Genomic DNA, 18,609 nt, shown 5'->3' with positions numbered 1-18,609 from the left:
TGTGTGTGTGTGTGTGTGTGTGTGTGTGTGTGTGTGTGTGTGTGTGTGTGTGTTTGTGTCTGTGTCAGCTGGTCGGGGCTTCCTGGTTCCTGCTCCCTCCAGTCTCCATACTCACCTGCTTCTCATCATACAATCATGTCCGCAACACGCCGCAGTATAAAGGACCAGTTCAACTTCCCATTCCCTACCAGATCTCCTCTTTGTACAAGTGGTATTAACGCTACAGCCAAGCTCAGCTTGCTGTTTGCTCTGAGTCTTTCTGGACGTTTTGTAATCCTGTTGTGTTTGTACTTCAGATTCATACTCCAGCCATCCTGCCATCCTGCCATCCTGCCACCTGCCACACTCCTGTTTTGTCTTACCAGCTTGGATTTTGTTTGCCTACTCAGCTCTGTGGATTCCTGTTCGTGAATCTATCCTCGCCATTACCCCACCGGACTTTCTTCAGCCCCATGCCCTCAGCATTGTTACCTATAGTTCAATAAAAGACTTGTTTTTGTCACTACCCTGTGTTCTCATTGTGGGTTCAGATCATACCAAAACCTTACAAAGAAGGCATAAAAAAATCATAATATAGTAAGGCATGAATAGATCATAGTATACTAACACATGAAAATTCATAAAAACATCAAAGTATCAAGAGGCATTAAAAATCATAAAAACGTCATAATGTAGTAAGTCATGAAAAGTCATAAAAACTTCAAAGTATAGTGAGGCATTAAAAGTTTTAAAAAGGACAAAGAATAGTGAGACATGAAAACATCATAGTATAGTAAGGCTTAAACTGTAATGAAAACGTTACAGTATAATAAGGCTTAAAAATGTCATAGTATTGTAAGGCATAAAAAGTCAAAATACGACATAGTATAGTAAGGCATAAAAAGTTATGAAAACGTCATAGTATAGTAAGGCATAAAAAGTAAAAAAAACAACATAGTATAGTAAGGCATAAAAAGTCATAAAAACGTCATACTATAGTAAGGCATTAAAAGTTATGAAAACGACATAATATAGTAAGGCATAAAAAGGCATAAAAACGCCATAGTATAGTAAGGCTTAAAAAGGCATGAAAACTTTATAATATAATAAGGCATTACAAGGTCATAATACAGCAAGTCATTAAAAGTCAAAAAAACAACATAGTATAGTAAGGCATAAAAAGGCATAAAAACTGTAAATGAAAACGTTATAGTATAATAAGGCTTAAAAACATCATAGTATAATATAATATAGTATAGTATTATATAATACAGTAATATAATAAGGCATTAAAAGGTCATAATACAGCAAGTCATTAAAAGTCAAAAAAACAACATAGTATAGTAAGGCACAAAAAGGTCATAGTACAGTAAGGCATAAAAAGGTCACAGTATAGTAAGGCATAAAAAGTCATGAAAACGTCATAGTATAGTAAGGCATAAAACATCATGAAAACAATTTAATACAATAAGGCATGAAAAGGTCATAGTATAGTAAGGCATAAAAAGTGATAAAAATGTCATAATACAGCAAGTCATTAAAAATCATAAAAATAGCATAGTATAGTAAGGCATAAAAAGGCATAAAAACAGCATAGTATAGTAAGGCATAAAAATATCATAGTATAATAAGGCATAAAAAGGGATAAAAACGTCATAGTATGGTAAGGCTTAAAAAGGCATAAAAACGTCATGAAAACAATTTAATACAATAAGGTATAAAAAGGTCATAGTACAGTAAGGCATAAAAAGTCATAAAAACGACATAGTATAGTAAGGCATAAAACATCATGAAAACGATTTAATACAATAAGGTATAAAAAGGTCATAGTACAGAATGGCACAAAAAGGCATAAACAGGCATAGTATAATAAGGCATTAAAAGTCATAAAAACATCATAGTATAATGAGGCATTAAAAGTCATAAAAATATCATAGTATAGTAGGGCATAAAAAGTCATGAAAACAATATAGTACAATAAGGCATAAAAACGTCATAGTATAGTAAGGCATAAAAACATTATAGTAAGTCATTAAAAGTCATAAAAAAGACATACTACAGTAAGGCATAAAAAGGTGATAGTGCAGTTAGGGATAAGAAGGCATAAAAATGTCAGTATAGTAAGTTATTAAAAGTCATAAAAAACGACATAGTATAGTAAGGTATAAAAAGTCATGAAAATGATATAGTACAATAAGGCATAAAAAGGTCATAGTACAGTAATGCATAAAAAGGTCATAGTATAGTAAGGCATAAAAAGGCATATAAACGTCATTGTATAGTAAGTCATTAAAAGTCATAAAAACGACATAGTATTATAAGGCATAAAAATATCATATTATAGTAAGTCATTAAAAGTCATAAAAAGAACATAGTACAGTAAGGCATAAAAAGTCATGAAAATGATATAGTAAAATAAGGCCCAAAAAGGTCATAGTACAGTTAGGCATAAAAAGGTCATAGTATAGTAAGGCATTAAAGTCATAAAAACGACATAGTACAGTAAGGCATAAAAAGTCATGAAAACGATATAGTACAAAAAGGCATAAAAACAGAGTATAGTAAGGCATAAAAATATCAAAGTATAGCAAGTCATTAAAAGTCATAAAAACCACATAGTCCAAAAACGCATAAAAACGTCATAGGATGGTTAGGCATAAAAACGTCTTTGTATAGTAAGTCATTACAAGTCATAAAAACGACATAGTATAGTTAGGCATAAAAAGTCATGAAAATTATATATTACAGTAAGGCACAAAAAGGCATAAAAATGTAACAGGATAGTAAGGAATTAAAAGTCATGAAAATGATATAGTACTATAAGGCATAAAGAGGTCATAATACAGTAAGGCATAAAAACGTCATAGTATAGTGAGTCATTAAAAGTCATAAAAACGACATAGTATGGTAAGGCTTAAAAAGTCATGTCAATGTGTTTTAGGTTAAATCTGGTTGTTGTGGACAATATAAGTTTTGCTTTCAGTGTCAGAGTGGACTTGTGCATGGACTTCAACTGTTTATATGCATTATGGAAATTTGCACACGGTGTTGTCCCGTACACACTTTCTTCTGTCCAACTTGTTCCCAGCCATTGGCTCACAGTCAATCTGCCTTACTATAAAGACAGGTGGAGCTTGCGCGGTGCGCTTTCTCCCCTGAACGTGACAGTCGCGACCTGATCCAGACAGTGTGTGGTCACTGTTCTCCTTAACACACAACGACAGGACTGTGCTGTCCTCTCTTTGAGAGGAGATAAAGTGTCTGTAATGCGCCGAGTTGTGGAAACAACTAGTGTAATCCTTCCTCATGTGACTCATAGTAATAATCACTTCATAATGAAGAAGCACGAGAGACAAAGGCAGAGTGAGAGCTGGCCGATCAGTCAGTCCACAACACCTCAACATCCTCCGGTAAGTGTCACGGTAGACTTGTACTTGGAGAAGATTGTTTTCATTATTTAATTTCATTATTTCACTCATTATATTGGAAGATAATAAATGCCCAATTGCTTGTGATGTCTTGAAATGTAGTTATTACTATTTGCTATGTACTATTTTTGTGGCATTTTCCCCAAACTTCTGTGAACTGCTCCTTGGTCGGTGCCCCCACCCACCCCCACCCCCTGTGAACATGGGTCGCAGTCTGTTATTAATAGGCCTGAAGTTCAGCGAAAAGCATTTGTTTGTCAAGCTGTCAATTTGTTTTAGAGACAAAACCCAAACGGCAACAATGGACACAGGTAATTGTAGGGTTCAGAAAATTGCCTGACACAGTTTTGACCTTCATTCATTCACTGACATCAAATATTCAAATGCAAATTAGCTGGTGAATCACAGCCGGGGAGAGCTGTCCTATAAATACGGACACAAACCATCCTGTCCTCCTCGCAGGGCCCGACAGAGGTGATCCTGCTTGAGCGGGAGAGAAGGAGAGAAGACCAGTTTCTTTTTGGGGAGAAGAGAGTGAAATCGTATGATGTCTGTTGTGGGCGCGCAGCCTTTCATCAAACCAATGCAGTCAGTACCGTCAGTATCGCCTGGTATCCAACGGAGACACACGCTTCCCGCGAGCGAAGTCCGACCGCTCAACACGCAAGATGCAATAAGCGTCTTTGAAATCGAGCGAGAAGGTAAGTGATCAATCTCATCAGTCAGGGATTGGAGGAGAAAATCCGCTGATTCTGCTGAGTGAACCGATTTATCACAGAGACGGATGGCTTTGTCTAAAACTATTCCTCATCTGGTTTTGTATTTAATTTAGTCACTTGAGAGATTTTCTTTTATTTACCTTTTAAAGTCACCGTGGTAAACTTCTATTCTACGATTAGTAAACTGTTTATCCAGCGGTATGCGCCACTTCAGGTGTGCGTAAAGTTGTGCCATACCATTATTGCGCACGGGCCAACCTCTCTCTCTCTCACTCTCTCTCTCTCAGCATTTATCTCAGTATCAGGTGATTGTCCCCTCCACCTGGATGAGGTGCGTCACTTCCTCACGCTGTGTCCGGAGCTGTCCATGGGCTGGTTCGAAGAGGGCCGGCTGGTTGCCTTCATCATCGGCTCTCTCTGGGACCAGGACAGACTCACTACAGTAAGACATCCTGCATGTCTCCACCTTTGCCATTTAAACCCTAAGAAACAAATGCAGAGGCATGAACATTAATTATGATTTCTAACCACTGTGCTCCAGGAGGCACTGACTCTCCACAAGCCCTGCGGCTCCACCGTCCACATCCACGTCCTCGCCGTCCACCGCACCTTCAGGCAGCAGGGCAAAGGTCCCATCCTGATGTGGCGTTACCTGCAGTACCTCCGCTGTCTGCCCAACGTGCGCCGGGCGGTGCTGATGTGCGAAGACTTCCTCGTTCCCTTCTACCGCAAGTCAGGCTTCAAGGTGCTGGGGCGCTGCGCCATCACCGTGGCCAACCTCACCTTCACAGAGATGTGGTACCCCATCAGCGGCCACGCGTACATGCGCCGCAACAGCGAAGCCATCCGTTTCCCTCAGCATCCCCTGACTCTGCCACTTACAAAGACTGACGAACATGTTGATGTATGACATGCTGGTTTCACGAGGTAGCCGCACAGGTTGACTTTTATTTAAAACCAGTGTTGTACTCTGTAGGATGTGTCAGAGTTTCTCTCAGTTCTCAGTGGCTGCTTATTCTTATTTGTTGGACTTTGTTTTCCTCTAGTCTCAAACTGAAGCTCATCTTGTGTGAAATTCTCTTAATGTGTACAATAAATCCAAGAATGTACTATACTGTCATGTGATGTATTATATGTAAGAATCTTCACTTTGTTAGACTGTGTGTATCACTCACCTGTGGGAGGACTAGAGTAGTGTGTTGAACTATAACTCTAAGTGGAGTTACATTGATGATGTGTTGCATTTGTGGTAGACATATGGATTCGTGGCTGTACAGTAAGCTGTCTCCTGCTTAGCACCTTTCTGGGCTTTCCATAACTATGGACTGACGTCAGCGAGCAGGCTTTAGCTCGTCCAGCTCTATTAGGGGGCTTTAGCTATTGTAAACATCAGAGGATTTAGAAGAGGATCCACGCATCAGTTAGACCGCACGTCCAATAACCTTACATGTATGCTGCAGGTTTTTGGTTAGACGATACAGCTGTGGCAGTTTGTTAAGGCAGACTTTGTATGGTGATTTTTTTTTTTCTAAGTTTGTGTCTGTTACAGTATCACAATTTAAATAAAATGTTTTATACTGTTTTTTAAAATGAAAAAGTATTTGATCTGTCCTCTCTGAGATAATTCACTTTTTTTCTTTTACCAAAATATAATATGATGCAAAATTACATTTCTTCCATATCCACACTGACTGACATGCTTCTCTTGAACACCTTTATAATGAGACACACCACGCCTCTCTGTGTCATCTTTATGCTGGTGTTTTCAGATGCCTCTGAACTGGATACACAGAGTTGGTGGGAAGCTTCATGCTCTTGACTGGAGCTTTAATCCATGACATAGTCACCGACTCATGTCTAATCCACTAACGTGCCAGGGTGAGCAGCTCCCGCTCCTCTGAAGGACAAACTTGGCCCTCCCAAGTGGTCACCTCAAAAATGACCCACAACTCCAATTAGCACAGAGCGAGCAGGGAGTGGGTGCTTGAAGTCTGATGCCAGTATTTTTTTAGATGTCATACTGTGCCAAAGTATTAATTATTTAAGGCATACATAGAAAATAATAATAAGAATATTTCAGTTTTCTGTCGCTGAAGTCAGAGACAAACTGATCTTTTAACTCTATCAAACAGTGTTTTATATTCACAGTAAAATAGACTAGTAGCACCAGGTTAGTGTTTCTTCTTTCTTTCCATGATTCGCCATATTTACACATTGGACACGGCCTCATGGAGAAGCAATACCCCGACAGAGTCTAGTCACACAGACAAGGATCACAAGGCAGGATACCGGTTATAAGTATTTTGGCACTGATGGCAAATTGACACCATGGGAATGTGCAGAAAAGAGCAATCGTCAGCTGTGTTGTCTTCTCAGAAATCTAAAGTATTTCAGGTTGAGACTCCCTTTTCTAAATCTCACTGGTCAAGTGTACTTTGGGGAGGACAACTGTGATAAAGAGTTTTCACATTTTCAGCCACATTTTCTCCTGCAGACGGAAAGTGTCTGCAGGATGAAGATGGCTCGCAGCATCTTCGGTTTCAAGCTGATGCGGCCAGCTGGCATCTTTGCACAGTTGGCTGTCGGTGAAGTCTGTGATTCAGTTTATTTCCTCTGGCACAGGGTTCCAGACCAGACCTGGAGAGTAAAACAAACTGATGAGGAACTTTTGATAAACGAATTTTAGGATATTAAGGAGTCCATCGGTGCTGTGTCTTGTGATGGTTATTATAAGTATCATACTATCTGTTTATGTGCTTTTATGCTTTTATTTAAAATCTATGAAATGTGGTCACTGCTCCTGATATTGTCGTTTGAAGAGGGAAAACACAGGACAGTGCTCACTGAAAAACAGCACTTTAAATACCAGTTGATATGGTATTGGCATGATTGCAGGGCAGGCATACAGGAGGCTTCGTCATCAACATTAACAGAGGGAGTGAATAAGAGAGAAAATGTGCCAATGCTCATTGTCAAGGTTTAAACCAATCAGCACCGCAGCCTCGTTTAATAACAATAATAATCCAGCAAAACAAAAAGGAGCTGCCAATTATCACATACATCATTCAGGCGACGGTGCAGTCAGTGCAAATGAGCCATTTATGTTTCCACGTCTAGGCCCTACTGTATGTTTATAATGCTATTTGTAATGCTGTCGGGTTATTTTGCAGGCTTTTACCAGGAAAACAAGAAACAATAAACATCCCATAATCCACAATTTGATTCCAGACCGAAGGTTGTACTCTTTGCTGTCATAATGTTTACATCAAAAAAAAAAAACTGTATAAATATCCAGCCAACAGTACACACTGGCTGTTTTGTCAGTACAGCATCATGCTATCTAACTACTTCAAGTGAGATGACACAACCATCAGGGAACATCCTTCACCCCCCCCCACCCCCTAGACACAGAGTGGGGCCACTTCAGCCTCCAGACAGGCTCATGTGCAGTAATCCCGCAAAGTCCTTTCAGTCACCGGGTAATCTGGCAGGCAGACATCCCAGCGGCGGAGAGGCCGCATATTCCCACATCAACGCTGTTTACTGTAACCTCCACTGCGAGGTCAGATGGGGTCTTTCAGACAATTCCCAAAACCAATACCACCTTAAGATTTCTCAGGGCTTTTTTTTTCTTTTGTTTTTAGACACATGCCTCATCCATGTAGACCTGTGAGTTTGACCTGGTTGACCTTAACACACTACGTGCTGGTATGTGAGTCATATTTAATCTGTATCCTTAATCCATCATTTCCAAGCATATGACTCGCCGGGGGTTTACGAGCATTGTGCATCCATTTTGCCATGAGACTAAGTATTACATGCAGCGGATGATTCACTGTCCAGCGGATGATTCCAGGAAGTTGTTTCTGGAAATGGGAATTAACAGCACGCCTCATGAACTGTCTATACCCCATATTATTACTGATTAATTAGCACTACACACAGAATAAAGCTGGGGCTGTTAGGAATGTCATTACTTTTGCAAGTATTTCATCATAAACCAGAATCCTGGACAAATTAAAGTATTGACCTGAATGAATATTGGCACTAATTGAAAAGTTGAGGGATTAACAGAGTTAATATAATTCATCTGGAAGAATTAATGTGAAGTAAATTGTGTGTACAAAATTTAATGGGAATCCTTCCCACAATTATTGAGTTAATTCAAAATTGAACCTGAATGTGGCGCTAAATGTGAGCAAGGTAATTAGGATTCTTCCTCTGGGCCCTTACGCCTGTAAAAACTTTAAAGGTTAATGTATAATAAGTTTTAAATAACAGAACAGAAAAATGAAAGTTAAGTTTGTGGAGTTTAATAAGCACTTGTGAAGGATTCAGTTAGAGAATGCTGAATAAACAATATCCCATAAAAAATAAACATTACCCTCATTTTTACAGCTGACCCACAAATAGCCCCAAAACAAGAAGTAGATCCACATGTACAGTCCCACCAAAAAATTAAGGTTTTTTCTTCCCCCCATTGTTTTCACAATGTATTAGTGTACGAACATATCCACTTTTCATTTATTCCTTTACGTGTATCAATTAGCGTACACCCTCCAGCACCAGTGGCTAAAGGGAAAATGCGCGGCACACCTTAAACCACACATCTAAAGATTGTTGTAAGAGCTGAACCGATAGTTTGAGTACGATGGAGCATTTGTGGCATCGGTGGAGGCCACAGGAAGCAGCAGGAGCCCTGTGCTGATGTCTCTCTTACACCGATCCATTGCCTGCTTGTATGTTATCTTCTCTTTGGTGATGGGGTCTACCAGCTCTTTTGTGTGGGAAGCCTCGTCTTGCAGATGACTGAGTGTTGCGCTGTCAATTAGTTTGGCGGCGAGAGCTTCTTCGACAGTGAGGCGACCTGCTTTAGCGGGATTCACCAACCCGCCGGTCAGGTACTGCGCCTCCATGTACCTTCTGGCATTTTCTCTGGGGATATATCCTTTCTGCGCTGCCAGACCTACTGCGAGACGGTCTTTGGTCACAGGATCCTCGACTCCAGTGAAGGCTTTCTGGGCATTCAGGAGTTTATACATGTGAGCTGTATCAATGAGACCATATTCAGCTGCCTTATGGACAGAAAATTTGTCCTTTTTGGCGATATCAACAATTCCACCGGAGGCTGCCTGTGCCTCAAGCAACCTAAAAGCTGTATCGGTATCAATGAGTTTGCGGGTGAGAGCACTTCTGACGGACATGCGGCTTTCAGTGGTGTTGTCGTAAATACCAGAGATTGGGAAATGCTCATCGCCTGAAGCATTGAGGCTGTTTGAACTGCCGCTGAGGTGAGTGTTGAGGTTGGTGTAGGAGGACCTCAGAGAGGTTGACATGGAGTTCAAGGGAGAGGTTGGGATGGGTTTGGTGGGTGATCTTGGGGTTGTTAATGGAGGAACGTAGGGCTTTCTGGTTTCTCCTGCGACAAGGAGGGCAAACTCAGAAATGGGCATTTTCCCTTCCTTGTAGCGGGTCACGTCGTACTGAGTCAAGCGACCATCTCTAAGAGCGTCCTTGACAGAGTACTGCTTCCCGCTCTTGCGATCCTGCAGAATTGTTATATCCCCATCTGGACCAGTTGAACTGATCTCCTCCCAGTCACACTCCAACTCTGACAGGTGGATATACTGGTTGCGAGCAATTAGCCCCTGCACATAGGCCTCATAGGGAGACATGTCTTTACCGGTTTCTGGATCCAGGATGGTGATCTTCGTGGAAAGATTTGTCTCTCTGGTGTGAGTTTCATTCTGGTCCTCTTTCTTGATGTTGCTCTGCAGCTCAATGATGACTATCTCTTTCTGTTGTATTTGGTCTTTTTCATTCAGGATCGCTTTCTCCAGCCTTTGAATTTCAGTGGATGTCTTGAGACTCCTTTGCCGTGCCATCTGGTTTCTCTCACTCATTATCTTGGACTGCTGCTGGAAGGTAATGCTGATGTTCTGTCTTTGCGACTCTAGCATTTTGAGCTGGCTGAGGAGATCCTCTTTCTCTCTCTGCAGAAGATCTCTGCTACTGATGAGTGTATTCTCCTCATGAGAGGTCACAGACTTTGATGTCTGCAGATGGGAAATTTTGATGCTGATGTTCTGAATCCCATCTTCCTGGTTCCGCCTGTGATTTCTCTCCTGTGTTACCAGCTCCCTTAGATGTTCCCTTTCAGCCTCCACTGCTGGGTCTTTCTCTACACGAACAACTTCTCTGTAAACAACCTTCTCGATAGACTTTTCCTTTTGCAGAATCTCCAGTTTGACCCTCAGGTTACGGATTTCTCTCTCTAGACGATTGATATTGTCACCTTCGGTCTCCATGTCAACACGAATACCATCAGTTAGTCTCTCCAGCTTTGGATCCCTCTCCACTTTCAGGACCTCCTCGATGACGATCCTTTCCTCAACAGGCGTTGGATTGTTTTCCAGTTCATAAATGCGAGATCTGACCTGCCTGAGCTCTGATTCTATTTGAATCTTCCTCTGACGATCATCCATCTGAGCCAGGGTATTCTCTCTCTCTACAACCAGGGATCTAAGATGTCTGACTTCTAACTCAAGCTTCCTACGGGCTTTAATTTCTTCATCCAGGGTCCTGTTCAATTTCTCATGCTCCAGGATCTGCTTAGGATCCTTCTGAAGACGTACCACGTCCTGCATTATGATCTTCTCCTCTGGCTTTTGTCTTTCAAGCGTAATGAATTTGTTCTGGAGGTCAAAGAGAAACTCCTCCACACTGCGACGCTGCTGAATCTCTTCTCTTACGTTCCTCCGAAGTCTGTCAGCCTCTTTCTCCAGAAGAGGATCGTTCTCATATTTGATGACCTCTTTATTCACTAGCCTTGTCTCCACTTTGGATTTCTCAACTTTCAGCTCATCTCTCTCTATACGTAGGCGGGTTAGCAGCTCCAGGATGGTGTCGTAGTTGACTTGCAGTCTGGAGACTTGGTTCTTCAGCCTTTGCAATTCCCTGACGACCTCCGGGCTTTTCTCTTCCTTGATCATCTCCTTCGTCACCTCCTTGTACTCCACTTTGGGTTTCTGAAGGCGCAGAGTAGTTAAACTGGTTGTCACCGTGCTGATGTCTTTTTCCAGGTCTGTACGGTGTCGGACAGAATCCTGCAGCTCCTTCTTAAGACGTAAAAGCTCTAATTCCGTCTCAGGATCAATTCTGTAGATCTCATTGACGATTTCCTGGACCTCGACTTTCTGCCTGAGCTTATCCACTTCACTATAACGCAGCTGAAGGGTGGTCAAGTCCTTCATCAGGATAGCGTTCTCATCTTTCTCCTCTTCCAAGGCGATTCGTAGTTTCTTGGACTCTTCAAGCAATTCTGGGTCTTGCTGGACTTGCTTCACCACCTTGGTGACTACCTTGGGTTGGATGGTGGGAATGACCCTTTCCAGTGTGTTTATCTGGCTCCTTGTGCTGAAAATGTTATCATTGAGGGACTTGCACCGGGACTCTTCCTCCGCAATGTCACCCTGGAACGTGAAAACAGCCTTCAGCATCTCTGGATCCTTTTGAAGTCTCACCACTTCCTTCTTAACAACCCTCTGCTTGATTTTAGGTTGCTGCTGAGCCAGGACCGTGAGCTCAGTTTTCACATGGACTGTCTCAGTATCTCTCGTTTGGAGCTCCAGTCTTATCCTCTGCATCTCATCTCTAATCTTGGCTGCCTCTTTATCAAGCTGCGGGTCTCTCTCGTATTCAGTCAGTACCTTGGTCACCAGTCTAGGTTCGATTCTGATCAGCTGTGTTTCCAGTTTGAGAACTTTCTCATTCATGATTTCTATCTCTGAGTTGGTTCTTGACCTCTTCAGTGATTCCTCCTGGATGCGCTTTTTCAGGGACTGCAATTCCACCTCCACCTTGGGGTCACGGTAGTACTGCACCACCTCCTTCTCCTCCAACCTCTCCACTCCTCTCCTGCCCCTCAGAGAGACAAACCTCATGCGGTATGTTTCCAGGTCTTTCTCAGCATGTAAGCGTCTAGCAACCTCCTCACTTAATTCCTTTTTCAGGATATCGCTTTCCTCCACGTCCTTCCTCTGGCTCTGTAGCTGCAGCTGCTGATTGACAACTACCTGACTGACTTTCTCTTCATTCTGTACATGAATAAAACGACAAAGGAAAGAGGTAACTTCAGAACGACTGACAGTGATGATTTTTGAGCAGAACATCGGGTATTATTCTACTCTAACATGACTGCTGTTGATATTATTTTGATCTAATCAATATCATACCCTGGCCATTATATTCTTCGCCGTCCCCAACTGGCTGAGTAGCTGGTTGTTCTCTGCAGACACCTCAGAGAAAAGGTTCAGTAGATTTTTCTCCTTTAGTAGAAGCAGAAGGCAAAATGAGTTTAAAAGCTGAAATTTAAAGAGTTAAAATGCGGAGAATCATCTACCCAACAAATATCTTTAGGCCGTACCTTTCTCTGTACATCCTGAGCCATAGTTGAAGTTTGACGTCGCTTTAGAACTGGTTCCTCCTCCTCGTCATCGTCGTCATCGTCGTCGTCATCCTTCAGAGTGCTGCGGTAAGTTTTTGACTTAACCTCATACTCCTGAAAGGAAATATATTTAAACGTTGATGGATTAGGTATTTGGAGGTACATACCTAATGTAGTGTAAATGGTATGATATGAGAATAATGTCATTGTCTGAACTCACATTTAAGACACTCTGCAGTTCACGGGAAAGATCCTTGACTCGGTCTAAATCACCTGATTTCTTCCTGATGTCCTCAATCACTTTCTAAACATGGGACATGATTAAATAACCACAGCTGATAAGACAAAGCAAAGCATTTTTTTATATCATTGTTGACAAACACTAAACACTTCCACTCACCTTCTGAGAGTTCTGCTTAGCTGTTATCTGCGCCACACTATCAGTGGGTTTGATCTTGTTATTGGGCAAATTGACCAAGAAGAAATCCAGTGACTGAACAGCATTCTGGAAATCTTGGTTTTTATTGTTTGCTTCCTTTATGAGAGCGGACCTAAAGCAAAATATAAAACAAATACTCAAAACAATACAAATACAAGCAAAATACATTTGACAGGACATCAGAGGAATTACGAAAACATATATATTTGACAATAACGCCTGAATCTGTTTTCCTCTCACCTCTCCTGGAGCTGATTATTGACATTTGTGAAACGGTTCTTCAGATGTTTCACCTCGTTCTCTTGGCGGCGGATGTCAGGACAGTATTCATTAAAACCCTTCTGCAGGGAGCTGCACGCCTGCTCAGTCAGGTCCAAGTCTCTGCCTAACTGATTCAACGCATCTTTCTTTGAGGCGACATCCTTACGCATCACCTGTTGGGTTTTTTGGCGGCAAAAAAAAAAAGAAGAAAGTACACATTTAAAGAAAGAAAAACACATTGGGTTTCTTTGGGCGTTTAATTTCTAGCATCACATGAACCAATGACTTAAATGTGTTTTTGGTTGCACCTGCAGCTGCTGGTTGCGGCTCTGGAGGCCATTAGGTTGATGAAGAATGGTGCCATCTTTGGCCAGCTGGTCCTCAAACCCGGAAACAACACCTTCCACATTGTGCATTTGTTTTTCCAGGAACATGGAAGCTGTAGCTCTGGTGAAAGGAGAGAGGCAATGAAAAATACGCAAATGACATTTGTGGGAAAATGTGAAATTTCACTTTGAATGCTTTTATGTTTAAAGAATATATAATTTCATTCTTATCGTCTTACTTTTTATTATAAACATCAATGATGGTGTTGATGTCGTCGATTTTATTATTGGCAGCGCTGAGTTTGACAGGCAGGGTCGAGGCGGTGGGTCCCAGGGGTTTCTTGGCCAGAATCGGCTCCATCTCTTTCTGAAGTCCAAACTTCTCAGACTCCAGCTTCTTCACCGCCAAAGCAGATTTCTGGAGAGCAAATCATACGGTTCGAACTGATCACAACGACCTAGATGCATCTGAACCTGTTCAGGACTAATACAGGTAACGTAACTGCAGGCAATATTATCAAAGCTTAATGTTCATGTTCACCTCCTGCTCTTGCAGCCTTTTCGCCAGGTCTTGCGTGGGGCTGCGGTTGTCTAGCGGGGCCCTCAGCCGACTCAGGATTTCTTTTTCAATCTGCTCCAGGGCTTTGTTGGTCTTGTCTAGTTCATTAGCTATCTCTGCAGCTCTGGGATCTTCCGGGGCACTGTGTGCAGCGGCTGAGGAGGAGCGAAAAACAACAACATTTCTACAATGAGAAGTTAGATAAGCCCAGACTTTTTCATGATCTTTTGACCAGGAAAAAGAATAAATAAATAAATAAAAAAGTGTGTGTTTTCTTCTCACCTGCCCTCTGAGGGCGGATCACCTCCACATTTTGGCTCTTCAAGGACGACATCAGTGCAGATCTGCGGTTCTTGAGGTCAGTCAGTGCTCTGTCCAGGCTGAGCACACACAGACAACGTGTTTCATTAAAATCCATCACAGGTGAATCATCAGTCAGTTAGTCTCTGCTGTAATCACATAGAAAAAACAAAGGAAGGAAAACATAGTGTGTTTGCACTGTGTACCTGTTTACTTTCTCCAAGGCCTCAGCATCAGGCGGTGGGACCATGAAACACGCCCCAGGGAGGGTTACGATCCTCCCACCGCTGTTCTGAAGCTTCCAGTCCTTGTTATCAGAGTTGGACTTTAGGGTGAGCGTCTCACCACGTCTCACTGTGCCCTGAAACACACACCAACAACACGATCAAATAAAAGATGATAACGACAAGAATGTTTTTTTGCAAATTTAAAACACTTCTGATCTTCTCTCCTACCTCCTCATCAGCCCAGTCACACAGAGACACTGCAGTGGTGAGTCTGGTGGGATTCGTTCGTCGCAGCTTCAGAGGGACAACGTTGCTGCTGAGCTCCCTGAGGGCGGCCAGGCGCTGCTCGTTCCTCTTCACGGCTGGTTCATCGCCCTGAAGGTTTTATTGAATTAGATCAAACGTTACACCAGCAGACAAGGTTATTAAGCATTTCTCCGTTATCTAACCAGGTGCAGGTGGAAGTGATTTTGCTGGTCATAAAGAGAGCTCCAGAGGTTTGAAGAAGAAGCTAAACATTTCACATGTTTTGGAAATATACAATGAGTCCACACGCCTAAAACTATATGAAAAAGTTAGCTTTAGATCTCCTCTGACACAGTGAGGCAATCCTTCCAGACTTTCTACAGTTGCACCGAAACCTTGACATCAGAAAACACTGTTAGTACCTCCAGTTCCAACAGGACTTCAGGGTTGCTCTTGTTGGCCAGAGACCTCGGGTCCAGAGTGGAGTTGAGTCTCTCCAGGGAGTCAGACAGCGTCTCTGCATCCAGCTGGAACTGCAGCGAAACAAACGGTCACTTCTTAACAAACTGCACTGGTGAACCGGAAACCATCTGATTCAACAGAAGAGCATCATCACAGTCAGCCAGAGAGCTCCTGTACCTTCCTGTAGTCTTCAATGTTGTCCAGGTGTCTCTCCTGGGCTAGACACAGGTTGAGAAAGGCTTGCCACTCAGCCTGCACGGCATCTACGTGAGTCTGATGAGAACAAACGACTCCGTTTAATCTCACTTTATTTGATGCAAATGATGACTGATCATCGTTACCATACAGATACGCTCCTCATGTCAGATGTACCTTTACTGTTGGGGTGCCAGGGTGATCCATTTCAATCAGACGATCTCCCTCCACCTGCAGCTGGTTGACTTCACGCTCATGTGCTATCAGTCCGTTATTTTTGAATTTCTGTAAATAAACACAAAGTGAGATGCAGAAGACATGACACAGTGTTTTCAGTGTTCAAATCAAATCCTCCCAGTAGCTTAACAGTTACTATGTACTGCACTGGTCACACCAGTTGGGTCCCTAGCTGGTGTAACTGGTGGATTATGCTGGAAGGCGAGCAGACAAACAAAGTTTTATCACTCTTCTGTCCGAAGTCTCTCCACCCATGGAAAACCCATCAATCAATCTAGAAATTTACCAATACTGACGCCACTGTGGCCCCTCACCTCGTACTCCATGCGGACACCTGGGGGGTCGACCATGCAATCGCTCCAGTCTCTCTGGAGGATCCTCTCCTGCTGGCCCGACAGGTAGACCAGCTCCTTGCTGCAGCTCTGCAGGTACTCGTACAGAGAGGCCAGGTTGCTGCGCCTGTGCTGGGAGCTCTCCTGCAAAACACACAAGTTGCATGTAACATATACACACCATGCGAACACGTGTAAGTTACACACATCCCTCCGAACTTCATGGTGAAGTGAAAAAAAAAACAACTCACGAAAAGTTTGGCATATTTCTCTTTGAGGGCGACGTACTGCTCCTATGAACAAAGGAGATGAAGAGACATGAAGATGTTTCATCCTGCGTGTCGTTCTGCAGAGTGCGCGCATGTGTCGGTGTGTGCCGGTGTTACCTGGGAGGTGGTGGTGCTGGGCTGCAGCTGGGAGCTGTAGGCCTCGATCTCCTGGTGCAGGATGTTGTGTTCTGCAATCTGCTTCTCCACATCGAACAGCTTGGGGCCATATGTCTCCGCCTTCAACTGCCTCTGTAAAACACAACGTTCAGAAGAAGATGCTTAGCTACTGAAACCGAAGAGTTTACAGTTTCTGTGCTTGATGCTGCATCAACTGACCAGTTTTTCATCCAGCAGAGGACCCCAGCCGATCTTCTGCGCCAGCTCCAGGTCTTGCACCTGGTCATACAGTTCCCTGTAGGCGGCGCAGTCCCTCCCCCAGCGGTCATGCAGGTTTCTCACACTGAAAACAGTAGAATCAGACACACATGTATTACAGTAGGTCATGAGTAGACGGGCGGAGAACAGTAAAAGGGAATGTGGAAGTGAAGCTGTTTCGGTGGAATGTGATGCATCTAGTTTCAGGTGTGTCAGTTGGCATGTGTCCTCGTGTTTATGTAAGTTTTTAATATGTCTGTGATGAACTCACTCCTTCTCTATCTCGGTGGCCTGCGGGTGCTGCAGCCTCTTGGATTTGTCCACGTCCATGAACAGATCCTTCAGCAGCCCCTCGGCCTCCGCCAGGTTGTCCGCGTTCTCCTTCTGGTGGATCAGCTGCTGATTCTTCCCCTCGCGCTCCGAGTCCTGCGCAGGAAGGAAACAACGTCGTCGTCAGATGAAAACCTCTCACCTTGAACAGACATGTGACTCTGAGCTTATATAGCTGCGGTGAGCGTGTGGACTTCTTACCAAAGCCAGCAGCTCCTCTGAGTGCAGGATGTTCTTCTCCACCTGGTCTGCGTTCTTCTGCATGCGAGAGATCAGCAGAGCCAGGTCGGTGGCCTGAGTCCTGGGTGGAAACACCAGAGAGAGAGAGAGAGAGAGACGACGGTCAAACATTCACCTCTGCACAGACACTTGAGTTGGTTTTTTGTTTGTTTTGCATGATTTGAAGATATTACAAAACTAATATCTATAAAAAGGGTTGGAAATAATTATGTTAAATCAGATATTTTACTGTCATTGAAGTCGCTTGCTAATGGATTTTTATGCTCAACTACCTTTAGAGAAGAGTAGCCTGCAGTTATTCTATTTCAGCATCTTTTACACTTTCTGAGACATAGGATTTGACAGCGCCTGGTTTTTACAGTGCAGATGCATTGAAATCTTTTAGTTCAGATGTTCACATGTGGAACGACAGGACGCTGAAGGTAAAGTGTCAGACGTGAACATAAAACCCGGTAAAAGAAATCCTCACTGGCATGTCACTGGTGAAAACTGTCTGCAGACCTGTTTGTGCTCTCTGAGTGTTTGTTCTGTCAGACACTGTGATATGAAAGCCAAGTATTTATCCTGACACACCCAGATCAAGACCCAGGGGACACACTGTACAGGGGGGGGTCCCTCCCATTAGCAGTCAAGAATGTAGCCCTGTGTGTGACACAGACATTCCTGCTGAGATGAATGTGTCACTCTGTGTCACTTATCAAAAGAATGGGGCCATTAATCTCCGGTGGGTTATTACAGCAGTAGTCAGACATTAAGGCTCATGCAGCAGGTGGAGGAGGATTAGTTCCTGCATTTTACTGCTCCCAATGGTGGAAAGTAACTAAGTGCATTTACATGAGCACTGGACTTCAGTGTTTTCTTTTCATGCTACTTTATAAAGCGAAGGTTGCTCTTCTACTCCATTCATTTGAAAGCTTTAGTTAGAAGTTAGAAGCTCTTCATATGGTTTGTGATGCGTTGTTATAGATGAGACGACCCAAAGGTAAATATAAGTGGAGCTGAAACGATTAGTGGATGAATGGATGAGTCAGATGACAGAAAATTAATTTGTTTGATTTCATTATGTCAATTTTCATGAAAAAAATCCCAATGTGATAAATTGCTGCTTTAATTTTAATCATTAATTAATTTGAGGTTTGAATTGTGAGGGAGCCACTTAGCATTCTGGGTAATTATGAAGGACATTTCTCACTATTTTTGAAGTTTTACAAAAACAAACAATCAATCAATCAAGATTGA

General features: G+C 42.7%; 2 protein-coding genes across 2 annotated transcripts; one reads left to right on the top strand and one right to left on the bottom strand.

Annotated features, from left to right (window-relative positions):
* Window positions 1–3,322: 3,322 nt before the first annotated feature.
* Window positions 3,323–5,669, top strand: LOC111238089 (serotonin N-acetyltransferase-like). Its single transcript, XM_022767487.1, has 4 exons — window positions 3,323–3,389; window positions 3,870–4,108; window positions 4,414–4,568; window positions 4,668–5,669. Exons 2-4 carry the CDS (start codon window positions 3,952–3,954, stop codon window positions 5,034–5,036), a joined length of 681 nt encoding a protein of 226 aa, XP_022623208.1. The 5' UTR covers window positions 3,323–3,389; window positions 3,870–3,951; the 3' UTR covers window positions 5,037–5,669.
* Window positions 5,670–8,423: 2,754 nt separating this feature from the next.
* On the bottom strand, window positions 8,424–17,424 carry LOC111238113 (envoplakin-like). Its single transcript, XM_022767517.1, has 21 exons — window positions 17,332–17,424; window positions 17,072–17,226; window positions 16,762–16,885; window positions 16,543–16,674; window positions 16,408–16,449; window positions 16,139–16,300; window positions 15,765–15,872; window positions 15,570–15,665; window positions 15,353–15,463; window positions 14,913–15,059; window positions 14,664–14,818; window positions 14,440–14,537; window positions 14,140–14,312; window positions 13,838–14,016; window positions 13,581–13,719; window positions 13,252–13,445; window positions 12,973–13,123; window positions 12,793–12,876; window positions 12,552–12,686; window positions 12,361–12,453; window positions 8,424–12,222 (listed from the first exon to the last, which is right to left on the bottom strand). The coding sequence occupies exons 1-21, from the start codon at window positions 17,392–17,394 to the stop codon at window positions 8,737–8,739; spliced, it is 6,027 nt and encodes a 2,008-aa protein (XP_022623238.1). The 5' UTR covers window positions 17,395–17,424; the 3' UTR covers window positions 8,424–8,736.
* Between the last annotated feature and the right edge of the window lie 1,185 nt (window positions 17,425–18,609).

The sequence above is a fragment of the Seriola dumerili genome, unplaced genomic scaffold (assembly GCF_002260705.1).
Source record: "Seriola dumerili isolate Sdu_G_001 unplaced genomic scaffold, Sdu_1.0 BDQW01001191.1, whole genome shotgun sequence".
Taxonomy (NCBI): Eukaryota; Metazoa; Chordata; class Actinopteri; order Carangiformes; family Carangidae; genus Seriola; species Seriola dumerili.
This window is presented reverse-complemented; position numbering and strand designations above follow the sequence as displayed.